The sequence below is a fragment of the Mustela putorius genome, unplaced genomic scaffold (assembly GCF_011764305.1).
Source record: "Mustela putorius furo isolate JIRA1106 unplaced genomic scaffold, ASM1176430v1.1 tig00003942_pilon_pilon_pilon, whole genome shotgun sequence".
NCBI classification, from domain to species: Eukaryota; Metazoa; Chordata; class Mammalia; order Carnivora; family Mustelidae; genus Mustela; species Mustela putorius.
The window spans coordinates 868,469-886,093 of NW_025422087.1; the positions used below are offsets into that span (position 1 = coordinate 868,469).

General features: G+C 42.0%; 1 protein-coding gene across 3 annotated transcripts in view; it reads right to left on the reverse strand.

Annotated features, from left to right (window-relative positions):
* The window catches only part of ATP8A2 (ATPase phospholipid transporting 8A2), a 604,668-nt gene that overhangs the window by 134,699 nt on the left and 452,344 nt on the right, over positions 1–17,625 (reverse strand). For all 3 annotated transcript variants that reach the window (XM_045069586.1, XM_013049724.2, XM_004780021.3), the window contains exons 31-33: positions 14,645–14,706; positions 14,172–14,228; positions 12,690–12,797 (exon numbers count right to left, since the gene is read on the reverse strand). In XM_045069586.1, the coding sequence (XP_044925521.1) occupies positions 12,690–12,797; positions 14,172–14,228; positions 14,645–14,706 (227 nt within the window). The remainder of the gene's footprint in view (positions 1–12,689; positions 12,798–14,171; positions 14,229–14,644; positions 14,707–17,625) is intronic.

Sequence of the window (17,625 nt, forward strand, 5' to 3'; positions counted from 1 at the left end):
GCTTCAGAGGGCCTCAGGGACCAGGAACATAACCTGGAACTTTCTCCTGAGGGCAAAAGGAAGCCTGGGGAAAACTACATCAGATTTGTGTTGTGAGACTGTTTTGACTGCAATAGAGCAATGGTTGCAGACAGACTAGAAGCCAAGTAGCTAGTCAGGAAGCTACTGCAATAATCCAGGCAAAAAAACTGCTTATGGTACCAGCTAACTGGACAGGATGAGAACTGGAGGGGAGAAGATACATGTAAGAGACATTTAGGAGGTAAAAATGACAGAGGACTTGTATTAAGCAACATGATGGAAAGAAGGGGCCTAGAACTCTAGCAGGAAAAAAGGACAAAGGGTTCACATGATCTTAGATGACTAATAATCCGACTTAGAAATTACCACTCATTGAACACATTAACCATTTGTTAGGAAGAAATCTAATTTATTTTCGGTGCCATAGGTTATTATTGCTTAGCTGGCTGCTTCGTGACATAAATGTGACCAAAGTCCTGGATCCTGACCTCTTCCCTCCCACATTCAGGAGGAAATGTCTGGGGTATTAGCCAACACTTTGGAAAAACTACTTAAAATCAGACCCACACTTTATAAATCACGGTTTATAAACTCTGCTTAAAGCAATTAATAAGCACAGATTAACAGCTCAGTTGTCCAAGATTTTATTTTTTAGGGAAGGCCTTGTGTAAGAGCCAAGACCCTTTGAAGTGCAAGCGACTGAAATGAAAGTCAGGGAGGCGCCCCCTGCGTGCAGGGAAGGGACCTGGAGGACCAAGTTGCTCCCGGGATCCAATTCGAACTGAGGCAGGGTTTCCTTACCTCCTAATCTTGCTTGCACTAAATTTAGCTTTGGAGAATGAGTCTGGGTTTCCAAGTCCCTTTTGGTCAAGAGCGTGCTGGCCAGGAGAGGGGCTGCCGGCCAGGGGTGATTACTGAGCCCTTGCATTGGGTCTGGTCTGACTTGAGATATGCTGTCAACCTAACACATGTATAGGATTCCAAAGATTTAGTACAAAAAGGTCATAAATTATCCCACTAATGATTTCTTTTAATGTTGATCTCAAGTTGGGCTAAATAGATTAATAAAACTAACTTCATTTTTTTAAACTTTCTTTCAATGGAGCCACTAGAAAATTGAACTGTATCCATGTGTGGCTCATGATATTTCATGACAATGAACAGCATGGACAGCACTGCTCAGGGTCATTCGAAGCTGACATTTTGAATTGTTGGCTGCCAAAGGAAAGAGGCCTCTCTCAGAAAAGCTTCCACTTCTTAACATCCCTGCTTTAAACAATTTGTTCTACCCAAACCTGTCTTCTTGTTCTTGGGTAGGGAAGGAGGAGGGGGAGGCTACAAGAAGTAGGCAACGTCCCATGGCACTCAAGTTGGAGACAGCAGGAAAAGTTCACAAGCTGCTTTTTTACAACTTAACAATGACTGCCAACTTTCCAGAAGGCTAGGAGAGTTCTATCTTCACTTGACCCAGTTTTACCTCTTGTGTCTGTCACTTAGCAATTTCTTCATTTTCAGAAGTAACAGAAATCCAACTTGAATGGTCTTAAGTAAAAATGGGAATATATCAGTATGTGCATCTAAACATTCAGAGAAAGTCCTAGCTTCAGGCAGAGCTGGATCCAGCCCTGCACTCAATGCTGTCTTCTCTCTCTCTTTCTCTCTCAGTCCAGCTTTTCCTCTGTGCTGTGCTCAGAGGCCCAGCCAGGCTCTCTCTCTGTGGCAGCCACTGGCAACTTCAGGCTGACATCATCTCTATAAAATAAGCCTGGCAGCAAAAGTGTTTTCCCCTTCCCTTATTAGTTTCCATTAAAAAAAAAAAATCTGGGGTGCCTGGCCTTCAGCTCAGGTCATGATCCCAGGGTCCTGGGATTGAGCCCCACATTGGGCTCCCTGCTCAGCGGGGAGCCTGCTTCCCCCTCTCTCTCTCTGCCTGCCTCTCTTACTTGTGATCTCTAACTGTCAAAAAAAAAAAAAAAAAATCCTTGAGGAGCACCTGGGTGGCTCAGTCAGTTAAGCAGTGGCCTTTAGCTCCAGTCATGATTCTAAGTTCCTGGGATCGTGTCCCCCATTGGGTTCCCTGCTCAGCGGGGAGTCTGCTTCTCCTTCTACCTTCTACTCCCCCTGCTTGTGCTCTCTGACAAATAAATAAATAAAATCTTAAAAAAAAAAAGTCCTTGAACTGTCCTTAAGTGGCCTGGTGTGGGTCACCATGCGCATTTCTGAATCAGTCACCATGGACCACGATATGAACACCCTGGTTGACTAGCCCGGGGGGGTGGGGGGCAGGTCCAGATCCAGAGGTGGAGTAGAGGCAGAAATGGCACTGTCTCAATGCATGTTCTGGAAGGGGGAAAGGCTTTAGGGGCTGTGACCGGGAAAACAGGAAAGGGATGTGGGGCAGGTGGTTGGTGACAAGATGCTCTTGCACCTAGGATGTTAAAGAGGTGTCCGCGGCTGCTGAGCCAGTGGGTGGGCCTTGCCCTCACGGTGTGCCCAGAAGTCTACACAAACATGTCCATCTTCCAGTTTCTAGCTTTTGTTACAATCAGGTTGCAGACATTAAAAAACTAAAATAACACTCATGAATGAATGTGCACTACAGGCACAGACACAGGTAACGTACATTCCTCTTTTCCTGTCTTTAGCTGAAGGAATGTCAAACTCTTACAATAGCTGGTTAATCGCCGTTCAGAAAGCATATGATCTCCTCAGCGGATTCTGATATTTTATGATGCCAATGGCCACAAGAGTCACTGAAGAGAGGACTAACCTACTTCAAGTCCTTTCACTATTCTGATCTTCTTGGATTCTGGTGACAGCAGCTTTGCATCACTGTTTTTATACAAAATAGGAAAGGCCTGGCATGGGCTTAACAGCAGGCTGTGATTCTCTTTGGTTTAACCTACCCTTTTCTTGCTAGGTTATCTTTTCTTGCACAAATCCTTTATCTGCTGGCCTTTCTCAGGCAGCTCTGCACCTCTTAAATCAAACAAACCTAAAGAAAGAGGTCTCTGGGTGGGAGGACTACGGTCCCCCACTGTGGTCACCAGACAAAGCCATTTTCTTCTGCAGATGTCCGGGAAGTAAACCCCTGCATAGAAACTCTCAACCCCAGTGCCGCGCATACACATTTCCACATGTTTGGAGAAAGGAAAAGTTCAAAACCACATCAAACATACTCTGTGACCGCTGAGTATAAATATTACAAACAAACAAAATCAGCATGTAATGTGTACTTTAATTTGCTGACAGATATTTTAAAAAATTAACATCCGAGTGAATGGCAAATGCCAACACCACAACAAAACCTTTCACTGAAGAGAAAAATAACTCACAATCAAAGCCGCCTGGCCTCTAATTAGCACACAGCATCCTTGAAACGAGAGGCCAAAATAAAATAAACTGCCAAAAGAAAGAGAACGGTGGTGGTGGTGGTGGGTGGGTGTGTGTCTGGGGGGAGGGAGGGCAGGAACTTGAAAATTAAGGCTTTCCATGATGTACTTAAACACACACACACAACAGACATTGTCTGAAACCTACTTTCCTGGAGTTCAATACCGGAAGATTGCAGCTCAAACACAAAGTATGCGTATGTTTCTGACTCTACAATTACGTCTTAAAAATTTTTTTTTTTTTTTTTTTTTAAGGGTCTTGTTTATTTATCTGGCAGAGAGAGAGAGAGCACAAGCAGGGGGAATAACAGGCAGAGGGAGAAGCAGATTCCCTGCTGAGCAGGGAACCCGATGGGGGACATGATCCCAGGACCTTGAGATCATGACCTGAGCCTAAGGCAGATGTTTAACTGACTGAGCCACCCAGGTGCCCTGTACTAAAAACTCCACTGCACTGCAGGGTAGGTGTCTTACTACGGAACTTAATAAAAGCAAAATTTTAAGGAGACTCACCTGACACTTATTCGACACACGGCTTGTACCAAGCATACCCTGGGGGCTCTTCATAGTGACCAAGGCTGGGCATCCACACCCTGGAGTCTAGCCACCTTGGCAAGCCCCAGCTACTCCACTCTGGAGCCTGTCCAACATGCCGCTGCTCTCTTCCCAAGCCTCTGTACCTTCCTATGGCTGCCAGATTACCATGTGAGCTAATGCTTGATTCACTGTGGAATTGCAAATGTACAGCATATTTATACGAAGTACCTCTGAGACATAGTAAGTTCTCAAAAAATAGTACCTAATGTTATTTACATGCCTTCTTTTCTTCAATCTCTCTATTAACTCCAAAGGTAGGTACTATCTCCTCCACATTCCTGATGAAACTGAGGCTCAGGATAACACAGTCACAGAGATTATGAACAATGGACTGTAGCACAGAAGCAACCAGGAGAAAGTGGCTGGCCCCATTCCTGCCCATACAAAGAATCATAAATAGCTTTAAGGAGCTCATTCATTTTTAAAAATATACTTCCCCCTTGTTTGGAAATCAGGGAAAGGCAAAAAACCCCAACTTGGCATGATATGTAACAACTACAAAGGCCACGTTCTGAGGAAGCTGTCATCCGATGCCTGAATTTTCTGATTTTAGAGCCCAAATATTTATAGAGCCAAATATTTATAGGGAGAACTCATCTTGATATCCCTGATCAAGCGAAGGTTTGTTTTTCTTTTCATCATCAATAAATAATTTTTGGTGATAGTTTTAAAGTTTCTCAGTTCCCGTGATTGCCTCTGACAGGGGTTCGAGTGGGGAGCCTTTAAGGACAGCAAACACACACAAATGGGGGGACCCCTGGATGTGGGTGACAAGAGTTACAGGAGAAACCAGGGAGTCCTTAATTTTGCTCATATGTTAGTTAGCCAGATGATAATGCCATCCAGAAACAGAGCAAGTCAATCTTATTATTACACAGAGTGTACAAGTTTAAAGGCCAGAATGAAAATCGGACTTTAGCAAATAACTGGGCCAAATTCAATAAATAAGAAAACTGTACAAAGAAGATGCCAGAAAGTTATTTCAAGCCAAGAGGCAAGTCTCTACGGATGGGGCTTTCTACCTTATCAGGTTGACCACTTTTCACATATATGAGGCCACAGACTTGTGAAGTACATTATTTGAGGAAAATAGGACCTACTCTATCAATATTGCTATATTAAAGATAATTCTAATAAGCTTGCAGTATTCGTGTTAGGTGTTTCTGGGCTGTTATTACCTAAAACACTAATAATTGTGATATTAAAGTGATTCTTTATTTTTATCATTCACTTATTTTTTATATTTATATATTTATTTGTTATGTATATTTACTGTATATTATGTATAATATATATTATTATTAAATTTATTACTATCTATTTATTTTTAATTTAAATTTTACTTAGTTAACATTCAGTGCAATACTGTTTCTGGAGAATTCACTGATTCATCATTTATATACAACATCCAGTGCCCTCCTTAAGACCCATTACTCATCTAGCCCATCCCCCCACCCACCTTCTTCCATCAACCCTGAGTTTATATCATTAAGAGTCTCTAATGGTTTATTGCCCTCTCTCCCTTCACCTCTTCCCATTTATTCGCCTGTTTTCTTTTTTGAATTCTGCATATGAGTGAGATCATGTAGTACTTGTCTTTCTCTGACTGACTTATTTCACTTATAATACACACTAGCTCCATCCATGTGGCTGCAAATGGCAAGATTTCATTCTTTTCGATGGCTGAGTAATAACCCTGCATGGGTATGACTACACACACCACCTCTTTAGCCATCAATGGAGGGACATTCAGGCTCCCAACACCATTTGTTGAAGAGACTGTCTTTATCCATTGGATACTTTTTCCTACCTTATCGAAGATGAGCTGACCAAAGAGGTGTGGGCCCATTTCTGGGTTCCCTATTCCCTCCCACTGAACTGTGTGTCTGTTTTTGTGTCTCTACCATACTGTCTAGACGATTATAGCTTTGTAATAGAGCTTGAGGTCTCGAATCGAAATGCTTCCAGTTTTGTTTCTTTTTTTCAGGATTGCTTTGGCTACTCTGCATCTTTTGTGGTTCCATACAAATTTTAGGATTGTTTGTTCTAGTTCTGTGAAGAATGCTGGTGGTATTTTGATAGGGATTGCATTAAATGTGTAGATTCTTTGGGTAGTATAGACATTTTTAACGAACAATGTCTGTTCTTCCAATCCACGAGCATGGAACATTTTTCCATGTTTTTGTGTCCCATTTTATTTCTTTTACAAGTGTTATTAAGTTTCCAGAGTGTAGATCTTTTACCTCTTTAGCTAGGTTTATTGTTAGGTATCTTTTTTTTTTTTTTTAACCAAATCTTTAAAGAAATCGAAAACCACCCAACTTCGAATATAGTATACAATGCAATGTTAATGCTTAAACCTGTCTTTTAAAAGTATATATTTCCAGGATGCCTGGGTGGCTCAGTCAGTTAAGCCGCTGCCCTCAGCTAAGGTTATGATCCCAGGGTCCTGGGATCGAGTCCCACATCGGGCTCCTTGCTCAGTGGGGAGCCTGCTTCTCTCTGCCTTTGCCTGCTTGTGCTCTCTCTCTCTCTCTGATAACTAAATAAAATCTTTTTTAAAAAAAAGTACATATTTCCTTGATTGATTATATGCTGATAAGTATAAAAGAAATATCCTAACATCTGTGTGTGGGTGGGGTGCCTTTTCCCTGCACATGCTACTCCCAGAGGACAGGCAGCACACGCACAGGGTGCTCCTTGGAAAGCCAGCAGGGCTGTGGGTTGGAGGGAACTTTGATGCGGCCTTCATTTGGTGGCTCAACAATTGCACAAGAAATTCTGGTTGTTTTTTTCCCTTTAGATCACGTCTTTCATGGCAGCAGGATTCTGGAGGCAGCTTCCCTCCTTATGGCTGAACAGCTCTGGGCAGCAGAGAAGCAACTACCTCACACACAAAAGAAGGCCATTTCTTTGATGGATTTCTCCCAGGAGCAAGCATGTGTCCATCTCAGAAGCCTCTGGCGAATGTCTCCTGTTTCTCCTACTGGGTTTCTGAATCACTGACTACAGCACGAGCTGGGATCTGGCTCTCGCCTGGAGTCAGGGGCAGAAATGACACTGCATAGGTGTTGGGCCTCTTACACAAGGTCTGGTAGTTGCCTACAAACTGGGCCCCTTCAGAAAGGGTGGTGGAGGATGGATGCTGGGGGTGAAACAACCTTGTCCCACGCCAGGAAAATTAACTTATGCACAGGTTCCCTCCTGGCCCTTGGGCCAGTCTCTGTCCTACAGAGATGTTCTACAACCCCAGCTGAGTAAAGATGGGGGCTGATGGGGCCATGACCCTCCTGCCTCGCTTATCTCCCAGAGCACATGCCACTTGGAAACAAAACCCCCTCTTTTTACATTTGGTGTGGAAAAGACCTGAGCCTGAGACCCTACCAGTCTGTGAAGTCCCAGAGGAAGCAGTCACTTAGGGAAGATGGGTGGTGGGTCGCTTTGACCAAGTGGCAACCACTCCTCCTTCAGTATACTGTTCACCCACTGGGATCTGCACCATGTACACACAAGTGTGGTATAAAACCTAAATGTAAACCCATTCCTGTGTTTGAAATTAAAAAAAAAAAAAAAAAAAGAGAAAAGAAAGCCTGGCTGGAGCCGGGAGTTTGGCACGGCAGACAGAGTTAGCAGTTTGTAGGCTTTGAAGTGAAAGGTTTTTTTTTCCCCTCTTTTACTAGCAATGAAAAGGACGTTAAAGGAAAAGCACCAAAGGTGATGAGGAATATTTTTCCATGGCGAACGATGTAATGTCTTTTGGTATAATTCTCTATTTAGAAAGCGAGGTGCCTTAAAGCTGTCATTGGCGATACCTGACACATCTTACGTAACCACTGCCCAGGGGACATAAATCATCTGTGGATATTTTAAATAACACCATCTTCTCCTAGAACACCCTGCATGACTCAAACACTGAGACGGAGGAATATTTCAGGTGTTTTGGAGCAGTTCTCAGACATTCAGGGAGGGACAATTTGGAGGTTTATTAAAATTCACAGGCTGGGGCTATGCACCCAGGGACTGTGGTTGTGTGTGCCTGTGTGTGTAAATGTGGGTGCGTGCATATTGCAAGAACATATTTTCTGGGTGGGGAGGAGGTTGTTTTTTAACAAGCAATCTAGACAACACCTGGGTGGCTCAGTTGGTTAAGTGACTGCCTTCAACCCAGTTCATGATCCCGGGGTCCCGGGATCAAGTCCCGCATTGGGTTCCTAGCTCCATGGGGAGGCTGCTTCTCCCTCTGACCATCTCCCCTCTCATGTTCTCTCTCTCTCTCAAATAAATACATAAAATCTTTAAAAACAGAAACAAACCAAAACAAAAACCCAAACAAGTAACCTAGATAATTCAGATGCAGGTGGTCCCTGGACCTTACTGAGAAATATCACATCTAGAACCTATAGAATGTTAAAATTCTTTGACCAAAAGAATTAGGAGTTGAAGTCACAATACTTCTATTTACAGAAGTTCAAAACTAATTAGTTACTTCCAAAAAAAGAGCAGGCATGTTTTCCATTTCCCTTGGGTTTTCTTATTATACCTGTGCGACATTCCTCAGAGATAACAAGGGTGGATAATATTATTCTAACTTTGCCGATAAGGAAATTAACACAGGCTAAGTGATTTACCAAAGGTGACAGAGCTAGTTGGGGCAGGTCTCTTTAGCCTTTTACACAGACATCAAATGAGATGGCATCCCCTCAGATACTCCCCAAGTCAAAAGCCTTCAGAAACATGTGAAGAAAATAGCAGTACATTTCCTGATCCGGTTTTAGATAAAGTTTTCCTCATCTCTAATCAAATGCTCTTCCTCAGCAGGCAGCTCTGAGCTAAATGAAGTTTAAAATTTTCTACCTTGAGCACTGGCTTTGGAGACCCATTATGGAGATGCTTATAACCCACGATCATGCTACTGGGAGAAAGTAAAGCAGATGGTCCCCTATGGAAAAACATCAGCACATGTTTTCCCTGGTAGGGGACTTTGGCATTAACTTGAGTTTATAATAGATAGATATAACTTGAGTTTTTAATTCGCTTTAGATCTAGTTTGGACCTAGAAAAATGGAAAAACAAGGTGTCCCTTAAAATCCCACAAATGTTGTGTATTTTTAGGAGACAGAGTCCGCAGATGACTTCTTTGATTTCAGAAACTTCCACTGGGACTTTCTGGGGCTCACTGTCTGGTTGGGTTTTGTGTATCATATCATGAGGTGCTGGAGGGAAGATAAAGACCCTTTGATAGTAGAAAATCACTCTCATCTAGAGCCTTCTCCTCCCTTGCCCTCGAGGGAAAACCTGCCTTCTCCCTCATGAGAAAAACTCTTGATATAATGGACAAGACAAAGAAAGAAATATTTAACCAAATCCATTAGGAAATCCCAGCAGGAACAATGTACCTTTTCAACAGTTTAGGATGTTATGAACAGACAGAATGTTTTGTGTGGGGCATCTGTCTCAGGCTCCCGAGTGAGAAATGCTGTTTGCCATTAAACCCTAGTTTCATTCCAAAGCTCAAAAGAACCGTGTTCATTTGCTCTGTGAACTACAAAAAAATGGTTTATACAAGTCACTAGAAACATCTAATAATAATAATAATAATAATAATAATAAAAATTCTTTTCCCAGAGTACCCCTCACTCCTAAGCATTCACCAATTGTCTTAGTTCAGGCTTAGCTCTTACACCACACACTGGGTGGCTTATCAGCCAGACATTTATTTCTCACGGTACCGGAGTCTGGACATCTGAGATCAGGGTGCCGGCATGATGGTGAGGACCCTCTTTAAGCATCTAACTAACTTCTCATTGTATCTTCAACGAGACAGAAAACAAGTGAGCTAGATCTCTGGCTCCTTCTTATAAGGAGCTCTAATCCTCTTGATGACCTAATTACTTCCCAGAGGCCCTACCTCCAAATACCATCGCACTGGGGCGGTAGGGCCTCAACACGAGACTTTGAGGTGAGGACACAAACACTGAGTCCATAATGACCACCCGGGACCAAAGAGATGACCATGGCTTGGGCTGATTTTCAATAGTAGCCCCGAAGAGCCCGGCTTCCAGCTTTCTTCATGACAGCCTGTCATTCCCTCAGAGGCAGCAGAAGTCTTTGGGAGACCTCTGACTAGTTTTGGTCACTCTCCATGTAAGGGCTTCTTCAAAAGGGTTCAAAGAACAAACAAACCGCTGGGCAGCAATAGCAGGTGAAAGAGTGTTAGGATGGCTCTGACACTGTATTTCTGACACCCTGTCTCCACTAAGAGGTCTTCATTGGAGGAAGACTAGTGATCATAAACCGGCTTTCACACACACACAGCAGAATACCCACTCGGAAGTCCCATGACATGAAAACTACCTTAATCGTCTTACTCGGTGTCTAATGAGAACCTCACCTTAGCCAGCTGTGTTCGATTTCCAAGTAACATCATTTACCTCATACAAACCCGCCAAACAGTGAGAATGACGTAAAAAATTAAAAAATGAAAAATTTATACCAAAATGATACGTGATTTGATATTACGGTTTCTTTGCTTTGGGATGGCAGGAATACCTTGTTAAATGCGTTTGAAAGGTCCGCAATGACAGAAATTTCACCATTAGGCCAAGCCCTCACACCATACAGACCAGCACCCAACTTGGAGAATGACCATGTGGCACGGTTAGTAGTGTCTGCCCAGCAGATGTGGCCTCTCTGCCCTTTGAAAGTAGCTTGTGGCTTGGAGTGAGAGTCAGAGGCCAATCTAGCTTGGGCACCTCTAACCTAGGGTTGCTGCTGCAGATGCATGCAGAGAGGGTTCACCTGGGTATCTCTCTGGTGAGGGCACTGGGAAGGGCTTCCAAGAAAATTGATTTTGTTGGCCAGTCACACATGGACTGATCCCATTCTGCCAGCTGTCACTCTTCTCTCACCTAAGAAACTATCTGCAGCAATCAGCTGCTGTCCAGCACCATAAAATTCCCCAAAAGAAACAGTCACAAGGCCATACCTGCCCTTTCCCAGAAGGAAGAAAACCCAAAAGCAGATATTTTAGGCACCACCACCTTGCCAAGTGACCATCGTTGTTGTGAATACTTGTCTTGGTTTGTTTTTTGGGGGGGATGAATCACATTGCTTTAAAATAGAACTGATTTCTTGAAATGCTCTACAATCTTCCTGATTCATTCAACGTGCTGTAATTTCCATCACCACTTGCGTGTGGGAAAGAACTGCCAAGTGTGTTACGGGTTTGTCCTCATTCCTCACTGTGTAGATGTGTTAGGGGACTATGTGCCCCCTTCTGTATCACTGGTCTGTCCTGGCCAACACCTGCACTTAAGGAGGTCCTGGATACCCTGGGGTCTGATGGCTACTGATTAGCCAAGGGAATAAGGCAAGTAATGCCACCCCTGGGTTATCTCACATAACATAGCTGCTGCACATGTATTTAGGGTTGGGCAGACCAAGGAGTTTGGGCTTATTTCTGCAGAGGAAGTGAGGCTAGGATAATAGCCAGATGTGCCATGCACAGGCCTGGCCCTATAATATGCATTCCTGGGGCAGGAACACCAGTGGAAGTCCATGACCCATAGGTCTTCTCTTCTCATCCTCGGATCTGTCCCCCAGCATAAACGTCCTCATGCAAGTCAGGGTGGCTATAGAGAGGCAAACATCCAATTGGCCCAATGTATGTGTCTTGCAACTAGCTGCCCCTTGGGCTAATGGTATTCACAAAGGCTTGGATATGGGGAAAGGACCATGCAGGCCTGGGAAGTGGGCTTTTGTTGCTATTGAGGAAGGAAACTCAAGATCTTAGAAACCCAGGGAATGGACTAGAAGTAGGATTCTGGCTCTGGGTACCATGGGCTTCTCACCCTGTGAAGAGGAACAGACCTAGCCAAGGCTGGCCAGCTCAGAGGCTTCCAAAGCATAGAGCCTGGGGCAACCACCTGCTGTGATCTTAGGACAGTGCTGGAAATGGGCAGATCAGAAAATGGGGGTCAATGGGTGAGGCTGGAGTGTCTGGGCCTGTCCAGCTTCATCTGTAAACTGAGGTGGTTTGGAACCTGGAATTGTCAAATTCCTCTCCAGACCCAATACTAATACTACTGGTTCTAAATCCAGCTTGTCACTATTGAAGGCTCAGTCTCAAACACTGGATAAAGATAATATAAAAGAAAATTCTAAAAAAAATTCAAATGAGCCTCTCTAGTTCAAGAGATGAACAATGAGATATCCTGGTTAATCAATGATCTGGCTAATGGAGTTGTTAGATTTATCTTTCACAGGTAACTAATAATCAGAGCATAACAATACACTTAACCTCACAACGACCATCTGCATCACCAATGGATGGCAAATGACTCAAACATCTTCAGTTTAGGGCCATGAACTACCTGGACACATCAGGACTGTATGTAATTAACACATGATTCATTATGGAAACATGAACATGCTGGGTAGGCCAGCAGATGTAAGTTGACAATCTCCAATATTAAAATTTCCAATGCCATTTCTGTGGATGAGGCAACCTCTTTCTGATTCTCTAATTTGGTCTGTTTCTTTCCTGATGAATGTTGATGGAAGCAGGCTGCACCAACCTCTCCCGAAGTTCACTGGTGTCGTGAGACACAGAGAGCCCATGCCCAGAAAGCATCAGTGTCCTGAGACAGGGAAAGCCCACTCACAGTTAGGAGCACTGACCTGTCCTTTCATATCTGGAGCAATGGGAATGGTGGGCCAGATGGTTGAGTAGACGCCAAAAAACACCAGCCAGATCAGCATGCTTCCCCAGACAGCCAGATGACTGAACTGCAAAAGGAAACAGAGGCTCAGGCAGGGCTTCTCTGCTGGCACAGGTGAGCCACCCGCACCCCACCTGCAACAGAAACCCTGTGTCCAGGCCAGCTTTCTTCATGGATACATTTTTCACTAGTCACTGGAAAGTGCCATCTTGTAATTATCTTGTCTCAGAATGTCATACAATGAATTCAAGGATCAGGAGGCCCCAAACTACCCTGAAGATCAAGGTGCTTTTGCTGTCTCAGCAGACCTTCTCCTAGACCCCTTGCACAGTTTTAGCCAGCCCCTCACTGGTCCTCACCAATTCTTGCTCCAACTTGGAGCTACATTGGCCAGTTCACCTTAGTCCAGTAAGAGAGCACCATATGGACAAAAAGAACATGATGTTCTTACTTATTGTTTTGAGACTTTGATTCTTCTTTTCATTTTCCAAAGAACTTTTTACAAATCTGGGCTGGATATTACATCTTAACAATCTTTTAAGCATCTGCTGAGTTGTTAGCTTTTTCTCCTTTGCCTCTGAATATGATGATCCTTGACTTCTTTTCTTCCACACTCCATGACATAATCCACCATCAAGGTCTGTTAGCTTTTCAAAAATACTTCCAGAATCTGACCATTTCTCACTACACCACTTTGTAAGAGTCCAGGCCAAGCCACTATCACCTCTTGTCTGGATTAATTACCATTGTCACTTGATGGATTCTCTACTTCCACAAGCACCTCCAATCTCCTCCCTCATTTTCCCAGCACAGAATTAGGAGTCTATTTATAAAGCAGTGATGGACAAACATGAAACATGGGTTATGATCCTGAAATGTGACATGTCACCAAAATGTCTAAAATTGGGGAATGATTAAATGATGGGATATTGATCAAACTTAATACTCTTTAATTATGAACAAAGATTTTGTGGAAGTATACTTTAAGTTGTGGAAAATGTCCACGATCTATTTTAAACTGAAAAAAGGATTACAAAGCTATATGCTCCATAAAGCATTGTCTTATTAAAAATATACAGGTGAAACATCTGTAATGTTATCCAGAAAAGTCATAACAGTAACTGCCCCTTGTTCATAAACTTATGGAAATTAAAAATTCTCTTTCATGTCCTTCTGTATTTTTTTTTTTTACAACATGCATATACACTTGAAATGAAAGGACTGTTAATAGCTTAGAGCTGTTAGTAAGTGCCAAGCAAATGAATCATCGGAAAACTCTGGATGACAAATTTGCCCTGATAAAGATCAAATGAAAATTTTTACATGCAAAATTTAAATGAGATAGCTCAATCCTGCTGATTGGTTTCCCAAGGCTTAAAAAAAGATCCATGACATCAAATTATCTGTAGTGGATAGAGAAACAGTTCCAGAGAAAACTTACTTTAGTCCATGCTGTGGTCTCCAAACCAGCTTTCAGACACACAGTGACAACAACATACTGTGAAAACAAACAGGAATTGGGGAAAATGTATTATCCTTGGTGATTTATTATTACTTTCCAGGAGAAACCCCAAGTCTCCATTCCAGAGGCAGTGGGAGTCACTTTTGTGTTTTTCTTAGCTTGGAAAGATTTGGGGAAAATCACTTTCTACGGTGCTGCTTTTTTTTTTTTTTTTACAGCTAGATGTGAAACTGTCTTGAGGTGACCTGTCTAGAAATCTTGACTCTGCAAAATCTCTGCTAGAAAATGAGGTAAGCATTTCACAACCATTTTGAACTTTAAGAAATGTATACTATTGAGTTGAAAGATTTAAAACAAATAATATGAAGGAAGGCCTTATATAAAGGGTTTCCAGAGGCAGTGTGCCGACATATGCCACTTAAGAACAGTTCTGTAAACAGAGAGAAACTTACCGTGTAAACAATATTTCCAACAAATAAATAGTCTGTGGCCTGGCCACTGGCCAACGCAGTATCTGAAAAACAAAGAAGTTATTACTAACTTCTGGGGAAGAGCACTGCAATCTGTTTTGTTCAGAATATAAAAACAGAACTTTAGAAACATTTTCAAAAGGTAAGGGATTTTCAAAAACTGCATCATCTGTGATTCTAATGCCTCCTCTAACTGTGAATTGTTTTCGTCTTGTATTTTCTCCAAATGAAGCAGACAAACAAAATCGGGTTTCTAACAAAATGAACCAAATACCTGATCTGTATTGAAATTTATATTTTTATAAGGATTAAAATCTCCCCTTGTGGGGTTAAGCAAAGGGAAGAGTTAGACTGTAATAACCTGTTTTTATTTATAGCAGCATTTGACTTTTTCTGAGTGTTCCTTTAGGATTTATTTTTAGTTTTTGCTAATTGGAACTATGAGCCAATAAAGGAAGATAACCACATGAATACAAATTATTTCATGATTATTGAACGCAGAGTTTGGGAGGGATATTCGCTACTCATGTTCTCATATGCAATTGCATGAACTTCTGAAGTCTATAAATTGGGGGAATGCAAACAATCCAATGAGAGACATCTAGAAAATACAATTAGGAATTTGAAACTTTAATTTCTTAACTTTTCCACTTTTTTGTTCATAATGACTATTACAATGTATAAAACAATTACTAAGGCTGAACTCTAACGGAATTGTCTAACTTCTATCAACTAGCTTGCTGTGAAAAGTCTGGTTATTATCCTGAGGGGTTAAAGCCTTTTTCAACATCAGGAATGGTTTCTTTGGACGCCACTGCTAATCTTCTTTTATTCCCTTTTATACTCAAATTCAGGTCTGTGACTGGGAGGCCAAGGATTACAGGGATTTTTGTGTTCAAATTTCCAACCCAGTAGCTGCCGCACACATACATTTGGGCAGGCTCACTGACCCATGTGCTTGTTGAGGAATCTCTTATCAAAGTGTCAAGATCTGTTTAGTTTTCTAAGACACCAAAATGACCAGGTAGCATCATAAGCAGAATCTGGTCATTGTGGGGCCATAGATCGAGCTCCAGGGCATGGTCTTTCTCCTGATTCAAGATAGGAATATTTGCATATATAAGGAAAGATCAACTGCAAAGTGATATTATGGGCTGCATTAGCTATACACCTAAACTAAGGGACTGCTACTGGGGAAAGTAAAGTGTTATCCAATGAGAATAGAGAGAGATGGCCACCAACTTACAAAGGAATGGTCTGGAAATTTAGGGGAGATACTTGAAAGTTAGGCAGAATTTCATTAAAAGGAAAGGAAGGAAAAAGTTCAAAACACCTATCCTTCCATTCTTGAGCAATAAAGAGGAATGAAACACTGAAACAAGCTATAACATGGGTGAACCTTGAAAATCTTGTGCTAAGTGAAAAAAGCCATCACAAAAGGCCATCTGTTGTAGGATTCTACTTCTTGAACTGTTCAGAAGAGGCAAATCTACAGAGACAGAAAGTAGGCTAGTGATTGTCAGGAGGTGGGAGTTTTTGGGGGGAGAGGGGGCAGAATGGGAAATAACTGCTCATAGTTATGGTGTTTCTTTTGGGGGGAAAGAAAATGCTCAAATATTAAGGTGTCAGCTGCACAATCACATGATATATTAAAAACCATAGAATTGTACCCTTTCAATGAGTAGAATGTAGGATATGTACTGATAAAGTTGATATAAAAAAAATTCAGTTCCTCAGTCACACTTAATCATATTTCAAACCCTCAATGGCCACAGGTAGCTAATGACTACTAAATGGGACAGCATGGATACAGAACACCTCCATCGTCACAGAAAGTTCTATTGGACATTCAAGCCAGAGCCACTATGCTGGAAGAGGAAAGAAGTGATAAGAATTGGCACATATATTTTGAAGGTAGAGAGGACAGGCCTTAGGATTTAAATGGGGGGTGGGAAAGAATGTGAGGAATCAAGGGTGATTTAAGGTTTTTGCCTGAGTACCTAGGTGAACATTGGTATCAATTTACCTGATTCTGGTCATATTCACACAGGAATACTGATTAAAAGAGGGACACATTAAAACTTGGTATTGAGTGGTCAATATTTCAGATTCACAATATGAAGAACAGGTGGCAGAGAACACGATGCTATTAAGAAAGAAACAAAAGCACATGGAGGCAAATGAGGTGGTGAGAAGGAGACAGTTAGTGGGGGAGAAAGGCCCAGCAATGAGTGTTAGAAGCCCACGTTCCAATCTGGCTTTCTTGTCCCAGCTCTACTGTTATTCAGTTCCTTAAAATGTTCGGTTCTGTCTCCACACCTCTAAAATGGGGATTTTATACTAGATACAGATGATGATGACTGAATTATCACCAAGGTTCCTCTAAGATAGAAAATTTTATTGATAAGGTCTGTGATTTTCGCTGCTCCATCAGCCTCAAGCAGGTAATGGTAGAAACTGGAGAGTTTCAGATCTTCTTCCTGTTCAGTTTAGCTCAGGGGGGTTTTCCTAGTCTCAGTCCATCTGCCTGAATGGAGAACAATGACCTCAGTGCCCTGAAGTTCTACCTTCACGAAGCCCCAATGAAGTCCAGAGTCAGCGCGGACCCAGTGTAAGAGTTAGAGGGGGTATGAGACTAAACTGAAAATCGAAGTTCACAATCATGGTTTGACAACTTTCTGATTTCCTTTTAGGACGACTATTTCAAATGATGGCTGGTGCATGGACTAAAAGAACTATACAAAACATTTGTCTAATGTGAAAGGCTTAGAATGTGTTTCAGATTTTATGGACATAAATAGAAAACTGTTACACGTAAAAAATACTACATTGAAAAGAGGGAGCATATGATTCTATGACTCACTCTGTGAGCACTTAACCTATATTTGTATACCTCCTAATATAACAATACTAATGTATTATTATTATTAATGTTAGTACATGATAACAATATATGTAAAATC